We start from the raw sequence: 20,955 nt of genomic DNA, 5'->3' as shown, positions 1-20,955 counted from the left end.
GATTTTGCCCTGGTGTCCCCAGCACTACCTGGGCCGTATCCCACCCAGGCACTAGAGAAACGTGTGACAAGTGGCATTGCCTTCCTCCACTCCTTCCAGCCACGATATTAAACCACCTTGAGCTCTGAGCCGCCTTGGAGTGCTGTTGGCTTTGTTCAGCGCCTTGATGAACTCGAGAGCTTGGAGGGGGGGAAAGCACCGGGCTGACAGCGGGCTCCACTCCGTGCTCTTGAGGTTCTCCGGGTGGGAGGGAACCGGGGGCACCACGGGGCTGCTGTGTCCGGTCCCACTCCACTCACGGTCCCACTCATGGCTACACGGCGGAGTGTCCCGGGACCGGCGGGCATGCCGGGTCATGAGGGGCAGAGTTAGGTCCCGACCCGACTCGTCCCGGTGCTCAAGGCTTCCCTGCGGCTCCCGGCAGCATCACTCGGGGTGCCCGGTGCGGTGCTGGAAATGTAGGGGCGCAGCGCTCGGAGGATTACGGCGGCGGCGCGGCGGGGAGCGGCGGGGCCGTATAAAAGCGCGTCCTCTCCCGCCCGGGTCTGCGGCGGCGGCTCCGGTCCAGGTGCGGCAGCGGCTTCAGCAGCGGAAACGGCAGCTGCCCGGTGGGCGGCACGGCCCGGCTCGGCACAGCTCTCCGTGCGTCACGGCCGCCCCGTCCCATCGCTCCCAGCTCTCGGGTCCGGTAGCTCCGCCGTGCGCCGCGGGGTCCCGGGGCGGCGGGTTTCGGTGACCGTCGGTGCAGGCTGTTCCTTCCCGATCCCCGTCTCGAGGCTGGCGTGTCTCGGTCGCGACGCCCCGCGGTGCGGTCCGATCCTTCCCCGTCCGTTATCCCCGGGGCCGGAGGGTCCCGGTGCCCCGCAGCGCGGTCGAGTCCTTCCTCCCCTCCCCTTGGTGTCGGTCTCCCTCGGCGCGCCCCTTCCCTTCCCCATCCCCGTTCCCATCACCCGCGATGCTTGCGGCTCCCGGTTCCCGGTGACAGCGTTTCCGATCGTTATCTCTTCCAGCTCTGCACCCGGCGGCAACATGTGGCTCCTGGAGCGGCTGCGCGGCATGGCGGAGAGCAGCAGCGCACGGGGCTCGGGGCCGGACGATTCCCCGCGGGGCTCCCGCTATAGCAACGTTCTCACCCCCGATAAGATCCCCGACTTCTTCATCCCGCCCAAGCTGAGCGCTGCACCCGCTGAACCCGAAGGTACCGAACCCACCGCGCCTCCCATCCTGGGTCCGTCTGTCTCGGAGCAGGACCTGACGGACCGCAAGACCCCACGCAGCCCCCGGCCTCCCAGCCGACCCCGTGCGAAGGCATCCGGCCGGCACATCATTCAGATCGAGAGCGCCGAGGACTGGACAGCTGAGGGAGGCTTCGGCACCAACGTGGACCCGCAGGCGCAGACAGCCATGTCTCTGCCCTATGTGCCCAAAGCGCAGACCTCCTACGGTTTCGCCACGCTGGTGGAGAGTCCCCACACCCGACGTAAGGAATCGCTCTTCCATAGCGAACACAGCAGCCTCTGCCCTTCGCCGGCCACCTCGCCCAGTGCCCAGCGCAGGGCAAAGCTCAACGGTGAGAGCAGAGCTCAGGCTCCTGCCGACCTGGGGGCGGCCCTCATGCACCCCGGGCGCTATTTCAGCGGTGGTGAAAGCGACACGTGCTCTTCAGCCGAGTCCTCACCCTTCGGCTCACCCCTCCTCTCCCGCTCCGTCTCTCTGCTGAAGATCTTCAGCCAGGAGAGCCAATCCAAGGTCATCAAGCTGAAGCACTCGGTGGCTCGCAACAGCTCGCTTTCAACCGATGACAGCTCAGCCGACACCAGTCCCAGCGCCCAGCGTCGCTCCAGGAGCGCTCCGGCCGGGGGACAACCGGCAGCGGGCACGGAGCTGCCGCAGGGTCGGCCCCGTGAGCACAGCCTGCGGCTCAGCCGGGGCGGCCGCCTCCGTCTGACTGCTGATTATGACCCTTCCAACGCCCGGCTTCGCGTTCAGCTCATCTGCGCTGAGGATCTCTACGACGCTCTGGTCGATGTGCGTGGTATCCACTGCTGCGTTTCGCTGTGCCTCAACCCGGGGAAGCTACAGAAGCAGCGCAGCACCATCATCAAGAACAGCCGCAACCCCGTCTTCAATGAGGACTTCTTCTTCGATGGGCTGGGCCCCAGCCACGTCAGGAAGCTGTCCCTCAAGCTGAAGGTGGTCAACAAAGGCAGCAGCCTGAAGCGGGACACGCTGCTGGGGGAGAAGGAGCTCCCGCTCAGCGCCCTGCTGTAGGCGCAGCAGCCCTGCAGGGAGCGTGCCCGTGGGGCTGGGGCACGGGAGGGCTTGGGCCAGCCCTGGCCCCTCTGAAATAGGGCTTGGAAGGGCCCCCAGAGGAGGGCCAGGGCTGTGGCAGAGCTCAGGGATGAAGGGCCGGGTCCCAGGAGCGGAGCTGCCAGATGCAGCCCTTCTGTGCCAGCCTCTCCCTTCTGTTCCAGCTCCCTGCCCGGGGCTGCGGCTTCTGGAGCACAGCAGGAGCCACCTGCCCTGTCCTTTTTCAGATGGATGGATGTCACCTGCTGGGCTCTTCCCTTTCTGGTTCCCATGGTCTCCAGCTGGCCAGCACGAAGGTTGGAAGTGGGTAGAGCTCTGCAACATGCTTATTGCCATCTCTCTCCAAGCCTTAGCTCCTGGAGTCAGATGATGGCATCGACCTTAGCTTTCATTTAAAAGTCAAGCTTTGTAGTCTTGGAAACTGCAGAGAAAATGCTGCAGAGGTGACCCAGGAACTGGTTGGGGTCCCTGGGAGGTGGCCCCGTAGCTGACTCACACCTGTGGTCTTTCTGAGTCCCTTCCTGGGACCACATAGAGTGTGCAGGTCAGCTCTGCCTGACACCCTGCAGCCCCTGAGATGCCCTCCTGTCCTGGTCCCTCAGATACTGACCCCTCTCTCCCCATGGATAACAGCTGCAGGAACTTCGGAGGCATTTGGATTTATCCAAACCCAGATGGGATGCTGATAGGGGCTGTCACTGCTGCTGGGGGGCACATGGCCATGGGGGTGAGCATGCATGCTGGGGTAACATCCCAGCAGACCCTAAGCAACAAGAGCAGCACCTGCTGCCTTCCCAAGTGCTTGTCGCTGTGTACCTGCATGGCACTGGGGATGGGTGGCACCAGAGCAGGTGGCAGGCTGGGATCTGGGCTGCCCTCCCCAGTTCTGCCCTCTCTGAGCACTCATGGCTGAGGGGCTTGAAAGCTTCTGCACCCGCCCCCCCCAACCACCCACCCACCCACAGGGAGATGCATGGCCCTGGGGTCACAAAGCCCCCACACCTGGTGGGACCCAGTACCCAAATAGGGCTGTGTTGGCACATTGACTCCCAGCACTGCCCAGAGACACCAGAATGGGGGAAATCCAGGCTGGGGTATCTGCAGGTGGCTGAAACAGCCACTTTATTGTTGTTTGGTGTGGTGTTACCTGCATGTTTTTGTGAAAAGGAGCAGAAATAGCATCGCTCCTCTCTGCCCCCTTCCAACACGTGTGGACACACGCACATGTGTCCCTCTGTGTCAACCTCTGTTGGTGGCGGTTGATGTTCCTTCCTTGTCCTTTGCAGCAGATGGCAGATTTCAGTGTTGGCTATTTATATCCGAGGCTGATCTTTCCCAGCGTGTTTTACTTCTGTCTGTAAATATGTTTCAGGTATACGAGGCATGGTTCTGGTGCTGTTTGCATGTTGGGGAGGGGTGGAAGGGGGGGGGGGGGGAGGGGGGCGGCTTGGGATGATCGTGGCTGTTTGTTGAGCTTGTGGCTGAAAACAAACCGTGCAGGACGTGAGGAACAGACACATCCCTTTGCCACAGGGGATTTCCAACCTGCTGCTCCCCATTGTTCTCCCCAGGAACAACCAAGGGCTGCCCATCCCTGTTCTTCCTCCATCCCTTGCTATGGGGGAGAGAGGGGGAAGTGGGAAGGGGGTGAGCTCAGCTCCAAGCAGACCTTGGGGATAGGGGACACCCAGCTGGTGGCCAGGAGCTGAGGGAGGACCAGTGCAAAGGTTTCAGTGCTCACGAAGGGCTGGGGATGCCACAGCCCCTCCATGGTAGGGCTGTGCTGTGTGTCTTTGTGTTCTGGGGGTGGGATGGGAGGCTGAGAGCAAGGCTGGGGGCTGCTCTTTAGCTCCATAGGGGGGGATTGAGGGTTAGGAGTTTGTGCCATCCCCTCCCTCACCTGTCCCAGGTCTGCTGAGCTCTGGGATTTGCTGCTGTGATGGATGGGAGGGTGGATGCGGAGTCCTGCAGGGATCCTTCCTCCCTGTAGCCCTTTTCTAACGTTCCTGCTTTATGATATTTCTGTGGCTGGATTTAACAACGCATTTTTGTTTTGGAGTTAATATATACATATATATTCATTAATGGAATGTTTGTTTACAGATGACTTCCCCTTTTTAGTGCAATAAAGTCTTTCTAAAACAGATGCAAATGGTACCCAGCTCCTGATGCTCCTTCGCTTTCTATTATCCCATGTGCTGCTGACCCCCTGTGATGGGAAGCAGTGGGGACAGCCTTTCCCCCCTTTCCCCCCCCAGCTGTTCCAGGCCAGCAGCTTATTCTGCTTTCTTCTTTTCTTTCCCTGCCTTCCATCTCTCAACCCACTTCTAACAAGCAGCTGCTGAAGCAGAGAGGGAGGTTTGCCCGCAGCCTAAATGCCATTTTTCTCATTTCCACCATACTAATAATTTGTCATTTTTAGTAGAAATAAAGGATAGGAACACTAAACAGATCCGCCCTCCTTCCTCCCAGCCCCACAGGGCACAGAAAGCAGCGTGGTGAGAACTTGGCAGGTGCCAGGAAATTAGTTTTTTTTCTTTTAGAGGTGTAAAAGCCACACCAGTTAGCAATAAAATGAGCCTGATTAAGTTAGTTTGAAATAGAGTGGATGGGGTCAGCCTGAAAACACTAAAAATCCCTCAAGGGCTCAATATGCAAAGCATGGGAAACAGTCAGAGGGGCGGCTGGTGGGAGAAGATTTAGCTCTGAATTCCTAATTGAGTTTTTAGAGGAGAGATATGCAGCTTCCAGAGCCTGGGGTTAAACCCTGAGCTGAGGCTGGGCTGCAATGAGCACTGCAAGCTGTGGGATGGTCAGGGTGGGGGTCCAACCAGGACCCAGTGATTACCTGGGGTAATTGGGGTCCTGGTGGTTACCTTCCCTTGCAGATATTTGGGTGCTGTTGGGGTTAGCCTCACAACACCCCCTGCTCTGACAAAGCTGCTGATTTACCGTTTCGGTTAAAAAAAAAAAAAGAAAAAAGAAAAAAAAAAAAGAGCTTCTTTCTGTTGCTTGGCAACATCTTGGCTGCCTGGTCCGGTTGCGGGGGCTGCAGGGCTCTGTGGGGCTGCCCCAGCTGCAGTCTGATCCCGAGCATCACTCCCAGGCTCTGAGCAGCTGGTGTGGGAGCAGTGCTGCCTTGGTGGGCGCGGGGCAAAATGCACCCACCTTGCAGCTGTGTGTGAGTATCGGCCTCCCTCCGGCTTGCACAAGCTCCTCATCTTTATTGCAAGCATTTGTCTTCCGTGGCAGCATGTCTGTTTTAAAGCAGGGAGAGAGACTCCCACTGTTAGCGGGAGGAAAACAGGAGTTAATTGAATCCTACAGTTCCTCATAGTCACATCAGGTGAAAGAGAAAAGCCAGAGGCAAACGTTTTGGCTCTGCTGGCTGCTGACTGTGGGGTCTGGGTACCTCAAGCCATGAGGACATCAGGCTGTGAGCACCTCAAGCCATGGGGGACACCAAGCCCTGGGGGGGTCCTACTGGCAATAGGGATAACCTGAAGCTCTTTTCCAGCCCTGTGGCATTTGCAGGTTTGATGAGAGCCAGCACAGAAGCAGCAGCTTGCAAGCTTTCCCCAGGGCTGGCTGTGCTGCTGTCACTGCAGCCCCAGAGCTCAGGCTCAGGTTGTTTTGCTTTTCCACATGAGCTTTGCTCTCATGTTTTGAAGCTGACACGCTGACATGGACCTGGAGCCATGGGACGGATCCTAACTCAGCCTTTCCCATCTCCTCTGGAGGAATTTGGCAGAGGAAATTAACACATCTCAAAGCCCAAGTGTGGCTTGGTTGCATCACACGCAGCTGCAGGACTGGCAAAACCCCCCCAGAATCTGTGCTGGGAATGAGTGTGGTTATAGGGATGGATGAGGGAGGTGGCTGAGGATGTACTGTAGTGTAAAGCTTCTCTCCCAGCCTTTCCCCTCTGGACCAGTTCATTTCCAGCTCCCTGCTGGAGTTTTCAATGCTGCCTCTGACAGGTTTGCAAAATGCCCAACGTATCAAGCAGGCCCAGGTGGGAGGGGAAACAAATGGCAAAAACAAAGCAGACAGGAGAACTCATTCAACGCTGCTGGCCAACGTTTTAATATCAGTTCAGACAGGCATCAATCGATACAGCAATTTGGGGCTGCTGGCTGAGCTCTGTGCTTTGCCCATGGGCTGAGAGTTGTGTTACAGCTCTGGGTGTTGGGTACAGATTGGGGGGAGTCCTTGCTGGGTGCCACAGGGGGATCAGACCTTGAGTTCTGGGTTTCTTGAAAGGCAGCGGCTCTGACCCACATTGAAGCATGATGAGGACGTGGGGCTGCATCCACCATCACAGCTGGATCTGCCCCCCAGCATGGGCAGCGTCTGGGGATTGCACTGGACACGCCACAAAGAGCATCAGCCTGGCTCCATCGCCATGGCAATGCAGATAATGGAGCCTGCTGGCAAGAGGGGAGGGCTGGGAGCCCTGGGCTGTGCTCACCCCATGGATGTGCCATGGCCACATTCAGTAACAGCCCTCTCAGCCCCTCCCTGAGTGCTTGGGGCTGCCCGAAGCTGTTCTTGGAGCAGAGGCAGCCACAGTTCTCACCGTACTGAAGCTCCTTGCTCCAGGACAAAGCCAGAGGTAGCACAGGGCAACATGTAAATATACAGAAACACGTCTATTCAAACCCTCAAATCTCACTGCTGCCAGGTTATAATTAATTCCTATTTGCAGCTCAGTCCAATTTCCTTCACGCAGCCTCCCAATTCAATCCAATTGCCGTATGAGATTTCTGTAATCACTAATCTTATCATGTCCATCAGCGTGAAGTGAGAACGCTGCAATTAGCAGCACTGGTAGCAGAGCCGTGTGGAGCAGCAGGTGATGTGCTGCTCCATGAGTATTTACTTCACCTGTGCCAGGGAAAAGATGGTGCTTGGCCAGGGCTGCGCTGGGGCTGTCCCTTTTGCTATTTCCACCCTGGCTCTGGCTGCAGGAGCTCGTGCAGCAGTGAAATGAAGAAATGATGCTGGCCTGGGAAATGGGCTCAGCTCCCCAGCATCAGGGCTGCTCCTGCCTCACTCCTCCCCGTAGCTGAGCCTTCCCCTGCCAGCTCCCAAAGGGGAACCTGAGGTTCAGCGGAGATGCAGCAATGCAAGGAAGCGCTGAGATGTGTCCCCCCAAACCCAGGTCTCTCCATATTCCCCTCTATCCCAGGACTGCCCCCCCCACCCCCTGTAGGCAGGAGCCAGCAGGGCTGCCCTCTTGAAATGCAACGCCTGGATGCCGATGCTGAGCCAAGAAACGTGACGTTGATGCCGGCGAAGTGTCCTTAAACAGAACCATCTGCGCCACTCTTTGTCACAACAGTAGGAGTTATAGATGAAGTGTCAGCCTGCGTGCTGGATTTCCTGGCTCTGCTCACCACCACTCCCTTTCACAGCCCAACTCGAGCTCTGCTCGCTCCGTTCCCGAGCAGACGGAGGCTCAGTCTTCAGGGGCAGCAGGAAGCTGCTCGCATCCCGCCTGCCCTCCCACGGAGTGCTGCCAGCCTTTTGCCAGTTGTGCACAGAGAGAGAGGCTGCTCGTGCTGCTGTGACACCCCAGGAGGGCTGAGTTGGGCTAAATATGAACACACCCACCCTGCTGTGAGCACGGGGACACCCAGCTCCCCGTCCCCTCTGAGCTAGCCCCATCTCCAGGGTGCAGTTCGCGGGGGATCCCGCTCTGCATAATGCCTGTTTTGTGGACAATCTGTTCTCCTCCCACCAATGCTGGCTGCCTGCCTGCTGCTTGCTCCCGGCAGAGGCGTCGTGAGATGGGATCAGAGCTGCTCCTGCAGGTGCCTTGAAGCCATGGGGTCCCTTTCTGAGCCTGACTGGATTTGGGGAGCAGCCGCTTGCCTTGGCACTGGGGCAGGAGATGCCTGTCTAGGTTGGTGGGGCTCACACAGGTCTGATTTTAGGGCATGTTCAGGAGCACCCTAAGGTGCTTCAGGGTACACCGAGTGGCTCACTGAGGCTTCTGAGGTTACCTACAAAGAAGCTCAGTTGCCCCAGGTTGCCCTGGGGGATCCAAGAGGATGACAGGCTGACACTTCATCTATAACTCCTACTGTTGTGACAAAGGGTGGCACAGATGGTTCTGTTTAAGGACACTTCACCAGCATCAACATCACATTTCTTGGCTCACTGTTGCCATCCAGATGCTGAGTTTCCAGAGGGCAGCCCTGCTGACCCCTGACTGTCTATGGGGGGGTGTGAGTAGTCCTGGAATAGAAGGGGTAGCGGGAGAACTGGGTTATGGAGGACACATCTCAGCGCTTCCTTGCATTGCTGCAACTCCGCTGAGCCTCAGGTTCCTCTCTGGGAGCTGGTGGGGGAAGGCTCAGCTGGGGTGAGAAGCAGGAGCAGCCCTGATGCTGGGGAGCTGAGCCCGTTTCCCAGGCCAGCATCATTTCACTGCTGCACGAGCTCCCGCAGCCAGAACTCAGTGGGAAGGCTCTAAAGCACACCGAGGAGCTCTGCGAGCACTCCATGCTACCACCGCGCAGCGGCTGCGCGCATTGCTGCCTTTACCTTTACAACAGGGCAGCGTTACGCGCACGGGGTGCGCGGCTCCCGCTACGTTGGGACTGAGGAGCCGGACAGCACCACCTGCTGGCAGCGCCGAAGCACTGCAGGCGTCGGCACCTCCCGCTCGTGCGCATGCGCAACGCCACGTGGAGCGCCCGTCCCCGCGGGTACCGGCAGCGCGGAGAGGTTCCGCTGTGGGCAACGGGAATGAGGACGGGGTGGAGCGGAGAGTCAATCAGATACAGAGCAGAACGCGAAATGGCCGCCGGGAGAGGCACAGCGGTACGTTCCCGGGGCTCGGTGGGTAAAGGGGAGGTGAAGGATTGGGAAATCAATGGGGAAAAGCACTGGGAATTGCAAGGCGGTAGGAGAGCTGCTCAGCTTGGCAGGGGATGGGGATGTGGGCAGGGCTTCAGGGGGTGCTGGGGTCACACTGCCTCTTTGCCGTCTTGTTTTTGCTAAGGTAGCATTGTAGCAGCGTGCATTTGTACTTTACAGGATGGATTGGCTGCAGGTGGTGCTGGTAGAGGGACTGGTGAGGTTGGGGGGCTGTCAGCATTTGGCATCACAGCACTGTGAACATGGAAACAAAGAGCTGTGGGACAGTTGGGGGGTGGGTATCGGGGGTGGTGAGACCAGGCTGGAAGGCACAGCAGAGCGGTTGCTGCTTCCACAAACAGCTCACAAGAAGGAGGAATGCCTATGGGGTAAGGTGTGCCAAATTGAAGTGACAGAGTGGGACAGGAGGGGGTTGCTCACCAACTCATACACCACAGCATCATCCTGAGAAGAAGCACAGAATGAGGAGACCAGCCACGGTTGCCTAGGGGGAAATGAGCAGTATGAGGCCATGAGAGTGCCTGCATTTGAATTCACACCAAGATGCTCTGAGCGTTTGATAGAATGCACTGCATAGCACATAGGGTACCTCAGAGGCAGTGGGATGCACCAAGATGCCTCTAAGGCACACTGGGGAGCCTCTACAGCACCCAAAGAATGCTGAGATAGGCTGGGGGTACACTAGGATGCCCTAAAGCCAGTCCTCAGAGCCCCCAAATCTCTCCCGAAGATGGGAGCAAACCAGTGCCACCCACAAGAGGTGCCAGACACCATGCCCAGCCATAGAGGTCCCCCAAACCCCACAGCTCCACCCTGATGGGGTTTCTGCAGAGGTTGAGGGGTTGCAGGGTTCTGAGAAAATGTTATTTTTATGTATACCCCAAGGCTGGATGAGCCCAGGGCTCCCAGCTAAGCTCAGCCTCATCCTATAATGAATACACTCAACATCCAGCAACGCCAGAGCAGGATTTATGGCAGAATGCTTTCCTTAGAGCTCACATCCATCCTGCTGGGACAGGGCAGCCTGGTGCCAGGATAACTGGGGGATCTGTTCCATGAGGAGCTGCTGGAGCCTGGGCACGCAGGAGTTAAAGCTGAGCAGGAGAAATCAGAATAGGATAGGCCTGTAAATGTAAAGTGCCATTTATTATTATTTTTCCACGATGAAAATATTTAGTTTAAAAAAAAAAAAAACAAAACAACCCAACAAAACGCTGAATATGATTTTCCCTTTCAACCCAACACCAAAGTGAAACAAGCCACAAACAACCCCAACGCTTCATGAATCATCCATCTCCCCACTTTGCACCTAAGGGGCAAAAAACAACAGCAACTGCCTGGTGCGTTTTGGTGCCAGCCTCCTGCCCCAGCTGGGCAATGGGGAAGGGGCTGTGGTTGGGGTTAAGAATGCAATACACTTCCTGAAGAGTGAGTACCAGGCCCCCCCAGGGAGGCATCCATCAATCACTTGGCAAACTGCAAAGGGAAAACCTTTGAAAAAGGTTTGAAAAAAAGAAATCCATAAGCAAGGAGGCTCACCCCCTCAGGAGGAGATGGGACTGTAAGGCATAATCAGTCCTGAAGGGATGGAGGTGAAGGCATGGTGGTGGCTGAGCCCTGACATCAGGAGAGCCCTCACCCTTCCTGAGGCAAGAGGGCATGCAGCAGCCCAGGTGTGGGGCAGAGAGTGAGTGTGGAGGGCACAAAGCAGCCTTTGGAAAACTATGAAGCCTTGGAACAGCATGAGAGGACTGAACCCCCCCCCCCTTCCCAAGCAAGATCCAGGCCTGGCCCAGCCCCTCCATGGGGCAGCTGCCACCAAACCCACACTGCCAGAGCCCAGGCCTTGGCTTGGGAAAGTAGGGGGACAGCTGGAGGCCAGAGGGGCTTCTAGGACTGCTCTGCTCGAGGCACAGCAAACCCAGGGATGGATCCTTCCTGAGGCACCAAACCTGCTGCCTGCAGTGCAAGGAGATGAATAGGGGGGATGTGGAGCTCTCTGTGCACTCAGGCCTGTCTGCAGGAGGGTCAGCAGAGCCCACCAGCTGCCCTGCACACCTTTCCCATCTGAGCCAGGAGCTCAGCCTGCACTCAGCAGATCAAGACAATTCATCAGAATGGGCTGTAAAGCAACCCAATTAGCACCAACAGAAGTAAAACCACGTGTGCCTCCCTCTACCCACAGGCCAGCTGGGCCAGGGAGAGTTCAGCACACAGCTCAGCTCTAAGTGATGCCACAGCTTTGTGGCACAGCACCTGCCGTGGTTGGACATCCTCTGAGGTTTCTCCCCTTCTGGCAGCACTAATTTTGTTCAGCTTCTAGTCCAGAAGCAGGCAATGCCCCCTCCCCACAGCCATATGCCCATCTACAGCCATATGCCCAGCCCTTGCCACCATCTCACACACACATACACCAGTGCACACACTTGTTTTTTTTTTAAACCCAAGTGAACATGTTTCCAAAAAAAAAAAAAAAAAAAGAAAAAAAAAGAGAAAAAAATTAACATAAGCAGCACATTTCCCAATTGTCAAGAGCTCCAAGTTGGAGCAGAGGCCCAGGACACCCCCAGAACAACAGAAACCAAGCCCACATTTGCTTGGGGTGGGGGGCAGCTGATTAACATTTCCAAGTGATGGTGCTTTGCCAGTGGGATGCGAGGTGAGAAGGGGCTGGGGAGAAGGAAGAAGGGCAGTTCTGTTGTGTACTGAAGGACAGGGAATGGTGACAGAGGCAGATGTACTGACACCAGGCGGTCGGCTCGGCCATCACACGGCAGCACGGGTGGGTGTGCTGGGCTGGTTTAACCTCAATGTTTTGCAGAGCCAGCCGGCGAAATCCACCTCCTCTACTTCAGAACGCTTGATGAAGGTGTGATTCTGCAAGGGAAGCAAAGCAAGGTCAGGGAGGCACACTGTTAGCATGCAGCCAGGAGCACCCCGTAGTAGGGGTTTCCACTTCCAGCAGAACACCACAATCCCTGGCTCCTTCTCAGAGCTCTGGGGAGGCTTACACTGTTGGTTGGACTCCAGCAAGGCCAATGGATCCAAGGCCATAGCTTGGGCTGCTTTCAGGCCCAGACAGTGGATCTGGAGAGTAGTTCCTAAATGTTTGCTACTTACAGCCCTATGGCTGAGTTTTAAAGTCAGTGCATCTTGTGCCTGGCCATGAAACTCTCAGGACACGCAGAAGAGCTGAGGTGCAAAGCCTGTGTGCTGCATCCCCAGAGCAAACCTAAATGCTATGGTGGTGACAGGACAAGCCTGGTGTAGGTTCAGAGCTACACATCTTGAGCTCAGCCTGGTACCAGTTTGCTCCCAGAGAGCAAAACTTAATCCCCCAGGGTGACCACAAAACAAGGACAAGGAACAGGGATATAAGGATGTGGGCTGCTGCTTTTGCAAGGGGCAGTGGGGGTCAGCCAGCTGTGGCTCAGCACTGGGCTGAGGAAGAAAAGCGAGGTTGACAGGGATAAACTGAGCTCTTCTACCCTGCTCAAGAGGCAAAGGTTTGTCCCAGGCACCTTCGCAGACATGGAGAGGTGCTGGAGCCATCAGGTTCCCATCCTGAGCTTTACTGGGGGAGGGGCTGCAAGGCTCTCAGGGGTTAGATGACATCACTGCCTTTGAGACAAAGGCAAGTGAGTCACACAGTCTCCCAGGCTGGACTTGGTTCTCAGGCTCAGCCAGGGGACTTTCCAGCCTTTAGAGCAAGGATGGCTGGAAGGGATGGGATGAGGCAGCAGCTTGCAGATCTGGTGCCACCCAGTGTAGAAAGAAGACTGCTCTTCCCATTTACCATCAGCATCTTCAAATCTGCCCGTTCCGCTGGATTCTTAATTAAGCTGAAATGAAAAGAACAAGAGAGCAAAAACAGCAATGAGACATTTCTTGTAAGAAGCTGCTTATCTGTCTGGAGGGGTCTCCAGCTTCACTAAAACCACACTGCCTGCTGTCTGCCTTCTGCAGACCAGCAGTATGGACGATGCTCAGATAGTGGTGTCTGCAGTTCCAGCACCCTGGACTCTAGGCAGAGCTGCAAGATCCACCATTTCTGGACTGCATGGATAAAATGTGTAACCATTTGCAGAGATTAATGGTTTTGTAACATCCAGTCTCTGTTTTAGCGGGGACAGCAGCTGCATCCCCACCATGTCCCCAGGGTCAGGAGGTCTTGAAGTCAGTGTTGTTTGCAGAGTGCCTGCAAGGTTGTGGTGCAAGCTGCAGAGAATAACTACAAAGAAACCACTTTTATTCCAGCCCTTCCCAAGGCAGAATTTCCCAGCACAGTGCAGGACCTTGCTGCAGCCAAGCCAGAGCAGGGAGATTACCAACAGAGAACAGACAGTCCTCATGCTGAACATTTTGAGTGGGAAGGCAGCCTGCTGAGCTGCCAGTGAGCACATACAGGCCTCCACGTTCGGTCACAAACAGAAATCCTTACCATTTATTTACAAACTCCTGGAAATCTTGCGTAAAAACTCCATTTGGCAACTTGGGAGGTGGCTGCAGAGAGAGGAAAAAGGGTTAATGAGTCAAAACCTAAATGCCTTAGAACACAGCTTTCAGTTGCTTCCTTCCCATTGTATCAGTGGCCAAGAGGACTTTGGAGCAGTTTGAGGGGCTCTATCGATAAGCCCCTGTCAAGCAAAGGTTTTTGAGCCTATTTTGACCTTTCAGAGTGGACACAACATCAACCCAGGGGAGCAGAGCCTACAGTAGTGCAATACTCACCTCATTAACTATATAGTCCAGCAGTTCAAAAATGGCCATTGCAGGTCGGTTGTCCATTCCATGGCCTGCGTGGTTAAGATGAAAGAAATACTGGTGAGAAGCTGTTCAGACACCAAAGGGCTTCATTTCACACACAGAAAACCCACACTGGGACTTTTGCTGGGAGAAGCAGAGAGCACCAACTTGGGAATTAACCCATTGTTAAAAAAAAGAAATCCCCCAAATCACCTCCTAAGCTCCCCATACAAGACCAGAACCCCACAGGCTCTCAGGATTAGAAACCTCCACAAAAGAGCTGGATTCTCCTACAGCTCAGACATAGCTCTGTCTGCAGGAAAGAGTGAGATGAGAACCCTCCCTCCCCACAACCTCATTCACAACAGCTTTGGCTGAGCCAGCCACACCGACAGAACCCATCCCCTTGCCCCCATGCCTGCGTGTTGCATCTCATGCAACATGGCAGCCCCTACCACTGATGGGGCGTCCTGGGGGTCTGGCCCGCGGCGAGACGCTGTGAGATTCTCCCTCTGCCCCATCCACCATAGGACGGCCAAATATTGCTTCCAGTTCCTTGGAGTCTGGTGGGGGTATTGGATACCTTCCAATAGAAAGCTCCACCAGTGACAGACCCATGCTCCAGATGTCGGACTGGACTGAGTAATGAGTGCCCTGCAACCGCTCAGGCTGGAAGGAAAAAAAACACAGACAAAGTGATAAGAAACCTGAAGCATCCTCTCTATGAGCAGGTGTCCTTCAGCACTCCTGATGCCTGCCAGAAGCACTAATGTCTGCAGAAAAAGCATTTCTGGGGGGTGGGGGAACTCCCAAGTCACAGCAAATACAAAGCACTTGCACACATCTAACCAACAGATAAGCAACTGCAAAGGCTGCTCAGCTGTATACTCTGGACTTTGAGTATAAAGTATTTCTCAGTGAGCTGAGATCTCAATTTTGTTGTCAAAGTTTTTTATTCTTGTGTTTATTCTTATTAATATCTGAGAGCAATCTGAGGAGCAGAAAGTCCTACTGAGATGAAAAGGCTAAAAAATAATAAACCAATGCAAGCCTTCTATTCTGGTAGCTTTGTGTGAGCTGTGCAGACCCAACTGAGTGCAGAAGGAACACCACCCTTAAATACACCATCTTACTGTCACTCTACTTAAATAACCATCCCCAAAATACAAGAGGAGCTCAGACCTAAGTACAAAAACACCAGCAGCTTTGCTTACTGCCTGCTTACAGCTGCAGCCACATGGTGTGGACAGCAGACATGCATCTTCTTTGCTATCCAGACAGAGGACCAGAGTCAGCCTGGAGGAAGTTTCACGGTTACAGCAGCCTGTTATCAAGACACAGGGCAGAGGAATCTGCATGATGCCTCTTGCTGCACTGTGTCACTGCCACTACACCAGGCTGGACAAAAATCATTAGCCAAAGCGTGTCACAATCTGTGGTTCAGCACATCTGCAGCCCAGGGCCCACAGATTATGACTTTCGTTTTGAGGCATAATCTGCTCTTTTTTTGCAGTTTTCCTCCAGTTTGGCTCTGTTTTCCATCAGTCTCCACCAACCCCACCTGCATTAGACTGGTTAACACCCCTGCCAACAACTGCATGTGGTAGAAGCATGGTTGAAGGAGGGAGGGTGTCAGCACGGGTCCCCTCTCCACAGTTTCTTGGACAAGCTTTGCATACAGAAAGAAGTTTTTGAACCCACAAACAGTAGTTGAAACAGAATGAAAGCATCCATAGGATGTGGACATCTTCCTTTGCACATCTTGTACTTGTTCCTATTGCATGGAACACTACGTGCTCCCCAGTCCAACCTTCAACATGGAAAAGCAATAAGCACATGTGATCAGACAGTGTCCAGAGAGACCACAGTCCCAGAGAGGGCAGGAATGCAGAGGAAAACTGTAAACAGCTTGGACAGGACACCGATTCTATACGAGTAGTTAACCCCACCTCCATCCGAGCTGAACCCAAATTGTAAAAATCCACTAAAAAGTTGAACTTACAGACATGTAGGACCGAGTTCCCACAAAAGAGTTTGCCATGGAGTCAATGAGCTGACCACTGACCCCAAAATCACACAGCTTAATCTCTCCTCGAGAGTTAACCAGGATGTTGGAAGGCTTCACATCTGACAACAGTGAGAGAGAAGAGTGTAAACATGGCTCTGGGTAAAACAGGGCTCCTCCAGCACAGGCAGCTATTGTTAGGTTCCTCCTCTCACCTCTGTGCATGATTTGGTGCTTCTCTCTCAGATAGGCCAAACCTCTCAGAACCTAGAAGGAAGCCAAAGACAGGATAAGAACTCAGAAGCAAAGTGTTTTGCATTCAGTTAAGACACGTTGCATAAACTTCAGTGCTGCCACATCGCAGCTCTGTGAGGAAAGCCTCTCTGTGGTGACTAAGCACTTCAAGTTTTGCAACTGATTCGCTGTGGATGGCAGTGAGCAATGGCATCTGTATAGATTCAGTCACAGAGCAAAACCCAACCCCTACTGTGACAATCACAAGTCTTGGGTTTATTGCCCAAGGAAGTTTCTCCCTGTCTGGCGACCACCAAATAGTGCAACACCAGGGGTGGGAGTTATGGAAAGTGCTTGGGAATCTGCTTCCCTGCTCCCATCTCACACACCACCCCTTCCTGCCCAACTTCAGGATGGGAAAGCACATATGCAGAAACAAAGAAAGCTTCCTGGGGTTGTACAAGCATTTTCTCACCCACAACTCACCGCTATACTGACTTTCCCCAGTATTTCTTCAGGAATTCTTTTGGCTTCTTTCAACACTTGATCCAGGGAGCCACCATCCTGAAAGTAAGAAAACCACTGAGGTTATCAGCACACCAACAGCAGGAGAGCAGTTGGCCATACAGACAAATGCATCCATATTGCACCAGAGCTGTGAGAGTGGTACACAGCATCCCAGCTCAGTAGACTGCAGTACATCAATAGCAAGCACACTCCTACAGCAGAAAAAGATCTCTGGTGATCACAGCTCAAGCCTCTCACTGAGAACTACTTTAATCCTATCAGCTCTGTTTCTTGCTGTTAGTTTTTAAAGCTTCTTTTCCCGCAGCAGTAAAAACAAAAATGAGGCTGCCAGCATCACTGTGGAGGAATGACAACACTTCTGACAGGGACAAGAAAAGATGCACGTTGCATTTGACAGCAAGCTCTGTAGAGTGATAGGTTACAATATTTCTGTTTGGCCACCCCCTAAACTTCTGCTTCCTAAAAAAAAGTTGATGCCTGTCATTTAGATGCCTAAGTAGAAGCATGGAGATTCTAACCCCAGCTTAGCAGCCTTGCTGAACACTAGGCAGTCAGAGCAAGGAGCCACTGCACTGCCAGCAATGAGTGCCAGCACAATAACCCACTTCATCTGGATGTCATTCTCATAAAGATCCAGTTGGGAACACAGTACTGGGAGCATCAGTTTGGAGGAGGAGGGGGGGGGACATAGACTCACCATGTGCTCCATGCAGATGGAAATCTCTCCATCGCTGTAGAAGGCTCCATAGAAACCCACAATATATGGGGAATTACACTCATGCAGCACCTGCAGCTCTCGGATGATCTGATTCCTGATGGCTGGTTTGATTTCTAGATGAATCAGCTGACAAGATTAAAAAAAAAAAAAGGTATAGTGCCTAAAGAAATCAAAAAACAACCTTACAGGAACCTCGTGAACAAGCAAGCGTGAGCATTGGAAAGAAAGGAAAATGTTTTCAAAATTAAGGATAAAGGGTCAAGTGGAGTGCTGTGCAGCCTGCTAGCAAGTACAGCAACTGCCAGCCTGTGTAACACACTGAGATCACACAGGACACAGAATGGAAAGGCAAGGCAGAAGCAGATCTGAGTTGGCAACGTGAACGTTTTCACAAGCTTTGTAGGTGTTGTAAGAACAGGTGCTCTCATATCAAGGAAACTACATGAAGTAAGAAAACAAAAAACAAACATTCACATGCTTATGCATGTGAAAGAGTAAATGCCTTATTCCTTGGGCTCCACATAGTCAGCTAACACAGCTGTGGGAAGGAAAGCCATGAAGTCCAGCAAACGTCATGGCAGGTTAGAAAGCAGCTGCTGTTACTGTAAGCTCTAGGACAACCAGGCCCTGGTTTCTGCAAGGAACACAGCAGTGCTGCCCAATGCTGCAGCTTGCCTCGGCTCCAGTTTCTAAACACAGCATTCCCAACAATCTCAAAACCACCTAATTACATCTAACATACCCAAAGTAATGCCACAGTGGAAGATTCACAGAGCTCCACTCCAAGCAAAGCCACCTGGGAAACCTATTAGTTCATGATACCCACTAGGTATCATGATACCCATCCCCACAGGTGAGAACAGAGCCTTCCAAGGAAGCTGTCCTATATATTGGCAATTGTACTGCTCTCACTGAGCACTGCCTTTTCTAATAGGCAGACAAAGCACCTCCTATTTCTCTATTACAAGACAATAAAAGACATCTCCCATAAGCCAACCTCAGAGAGGAACAGCTGTCAAGACAGGTTCACAAGGCTGCTTGGAACTATTAAGTGGATGGCAAGGGATGTGTGCATGCCAAATTCTGGTGTGTGCAGGGCCAGCCATCTTTCCATCTGCCACACTGAGCCCTCGTTAGCCATCACCCTCAGAAAACCCATTTCCTGGTAAAAGAACAAACTCATGTTCTCACACCAGGCGTTGCAAAATCCTGTGACCTGTTTAATGCAGACTTCCCCTCTCAGGAGATGACCCACAGCCAGGCAGAGCAGCCAGAAAGCTTACAGAAGTTAGGGGGAAAGAGGCTCTGTGCAGAGCCTAGCTTTGTGCATCGGTACCAACTCAGACAGGTGCTTTGCATGCAGGTGGAGCAGTGCAGACAGCCTGCTTGGACCCTGCTCCCCAGCAAGACATCTCCTGCCTCCTTACCTTCCGTGCCATAATGAGCCCTGAGGGTTTGTGTTGCACTTTGGTGACCACACCACCATTGCCAGCCCCCAGCTCAGAGATCCGCTCAAAGTCATCATCCTTCAGCTCTCCCACTTTGGCTTTCTGAGTGAGGAAAGCTTCCAAACGCTTCTTTTGCTGCTCATCCAGCTCCAGCTCCTCGAGCTTCTTCTGAAGGTCCACCAGGTTAGCCCTGCAGGAGATGATGGGGGCATCAGTCTGTGAGGGTCCAGAGAAAGTCTGTCCTCTGTTGGCGGGGCAAAACGTGGCTCATAAGGGTTAGACAGCGAGGCACAGGGAAAAGAACCTCAATGTTTTTTGTTTTTTTTTTATGGTAACTGTGGAGAAGCAGAGGGAATAACAGAAGTCCCAACCCACATATACTCAGCCCAAACCCCTGTACAAGTTCAAGGACAACCTTTCCTAACACGGAAAGCCACGCTTGGCCTTCTCTGTGAAGCACAATGCCACTCCACATATCCACCAGCCCCCTGCTACCCCAGACCCACAGCCGAGCACAAAGGGGATGCTGTGTTCCCCAACACCTGCTACGCGCACACAGACAGACACACAGACACTCCAGCCACCCTCTGCCATTTGCTGCCCCACCCCCCACCCGGGGCAGGGGATCAGGAAGGGCTCCCAGCAGCCCCAAAACCACCTCCTTCTCCCACTCCCCCAAATCCCTATGGGTTCTGCTCCTCCTCGCCCCACTGACCACCCCCAACTCCTCGCCTTCCCCCCCCCTCAGCCCTTCCCCACCTCATCCCAGCCAAGCTATGAACAAGGCCGCTCTGTGCCCGGCCCCATCGCTTCCTCCCCGATCCCACAGCCCTGCCCTCAGCAGCCCCCGGTTCCCACACAGACCCCATCCGGGCACAGCTCATCCCAGCCCCCCATTCGCTCCCCAAGCCCCGTTCCCGTCCCTCTCCGGTTCCCGGTTCAGTTCCCAGGCCCGGCACGCAGCCAACCCCAGCACCGACGCTCCCGAAGCGGCGAGGACCGGTCAGACCCCACCGCCACTCACTCACTCTGCGGAACCGCCGGGTCCGGGTCCCTCGACGGGGCTGGGAGTGATGGTGAGGGCCGGCAGCACCGGCTTCCTCTTGGCCGGCATGGCCGGGCCGCGCCGCGCCTGCGGACCGAGCGGGGCGGGGCATGGAGCGAAAGTGGGCGGAGCCAAGAGGGGGAGGAACCGAAAGGGGCGGGGCGTGGGGAAACGGCCGCGTGGAGGACGCCTCGCGGAGTCTCGCGAGAGCGGGCTGAGGAAGACGGTTTCGAGGCTCGAGGGGAAGCTGAAAGAGGAGGGGCTTGCGGGGCTGCAGCGCCCTCTGCTGGTGTCCGCCGTGCCCCACGCGGCGGAGCGCTCAGCAGGCTTTGGCGGCCCGGCGGGGTCGCGTGGTGCCAGGGCGGTGGCAGGGCGGAGGCCGGCAGAGCGGATGGCCTTTGCCCGGAGCAAGGAGTTCCCGTCTCCACTGCGGGGCCATAAAATACGGCGTGAAGGCGGTGCCCTCCCTCTTGCCGGTCCCTCCTGGACAGAGGGCGTTGTGCAGGAGATAAGCACGACGTTGCAGCCTTGTACCCCATGGCACAGCGTGGTCACAAGCTGCCTTGCTCATCGGGCACGAGGGAAAGGGGCGGGCTGAGCTCTGCACTGCACGAAGGGGATCCGCTGGGTGGGTTCTGCTGGAATGTGAGATATCCAACATCATCACCAAAGGGTGAGGGATGTAGCAGGCTGTGAGCCCCAGCCTTCATGCTTTTGGTCCATGCTTTTGGCACAGAGGTGGCAGCTGGGCCAACCCTGGGCGTGAGGATCATCATGAACATCAGTTGGGATCAACGTGTGTTATAGAGAAGGAGCAAGTGGTAGAATTCAACGTCTTCCCCAGACGTTCTCAACACTTATAGGATGTGATTAATGCTGATGTGCTCATCTGACAAAAAAAAAAAGAAAGAAATTACCCCCAAACTGGGGGAAAGTTCATGGGCAGTTGCAGAGCCTGGACTTCGCCCATCAGCCCAGGCCCCTCCTGCCCCGCTCGGCAGAGGAGGACAAAAACATTTGGCTAATAAGTTAC

General features: G+C 54.7%; 2 protein-coding genes across 4 annotated transcripts; one reads left to right on the top strand and one right to left on the bottom strand.

Annotated features, from left to right (window-relative positions):
* Positions 1-520: 520 nt before the first annotated feature.
* C2CD4C (C2 calcium dependent domain containing 4C) lies at positions 521-4,456 on the top strand. Of its 2 annotated transcripts, none has more exons than XM_010724937.3 (2): positions 521-806; positions 1,011-4,456. In XM_010724937.3, exon 2 carries the CDS (start codon positions 1,030-1,032, stop codon positions 2,269-2,271), a length of 1,242 nt encoding a protein of 413 aa, XP_010723239.1. In that variant the 5' UTR covers positions 521-806; positions 1,011-1,029; the 3' UTR covers positions 2,272-4,456. The 2 variants fall into 2 exon arrangements, with proteins under 2 accessions (XP_010723239.1, XP_010723238.1); XM_010724936.2 differs by having other exon boundaries at positions 522-683.
* A 5,869-nt stretch (positions 4,457-10,325) lies between these two features.
* On the bottom strand, positions 10,326-20,065 carry MAP2K2 (mitogen-activated protein kinase kinase 2). Of its 2 annotated transcripts, none has more exons than XM_010724938.2 (11): positions 19,906-20,065; positions 18,857-19,067; positions 17,409-17,555; positions 16,670-16,747; positions 16,165-16,216; positions 15,947-16,071; positions 14,400-14,613; positions 13,930-13,994; positions 13,640-13,701; positions 12,995-13,040; positions 10,326-12,075 (listed from the first exon to the last, which is right to left on the bottom strand). In XM_010724938.2, exons 1-11 carry the CDS (start codon positions 19,989-19,991, stop codon positions 11,965-11,967), a joined length of 1,197 nt encoding a protein of 398 aa, XP_010723240.1. In that variant the 5' UTR covers positions 19,992-20,065; the 3' UTR covers positions 10,326-11,964. The 2 variants fall into 2 exon arrangements, with proteins under 2 accessions (XP_010723240.1, XP_031412990.1); XM_031557130.2 differs by having other exon boundaries at positions 18,857-19,121; positions 19,906-20,056.
* Between the last annotated feature and the right edge of the window lie 890 nt (positions 20,066-20,955).

This window comes from Meleagris gallopavo, chromosome 30 (genome assembly GCF_905368555.1).
Source record: "Meleagris gallopavo chromosome 30, MGAL_WU_HG_1.1, whole genome shotgun sequence".
Lineage (NCBI taxonomy): Eukaryota > Metazoa > Chordata > Aves > Galliformes > Phasianidae > Meleagris > Meleagris gallopavo.
The sequence above is the reverse complement of the archived record's forward strand: the minus strand, read 5'-3'. Positions and strand labels throughout refer to the sequence as shown.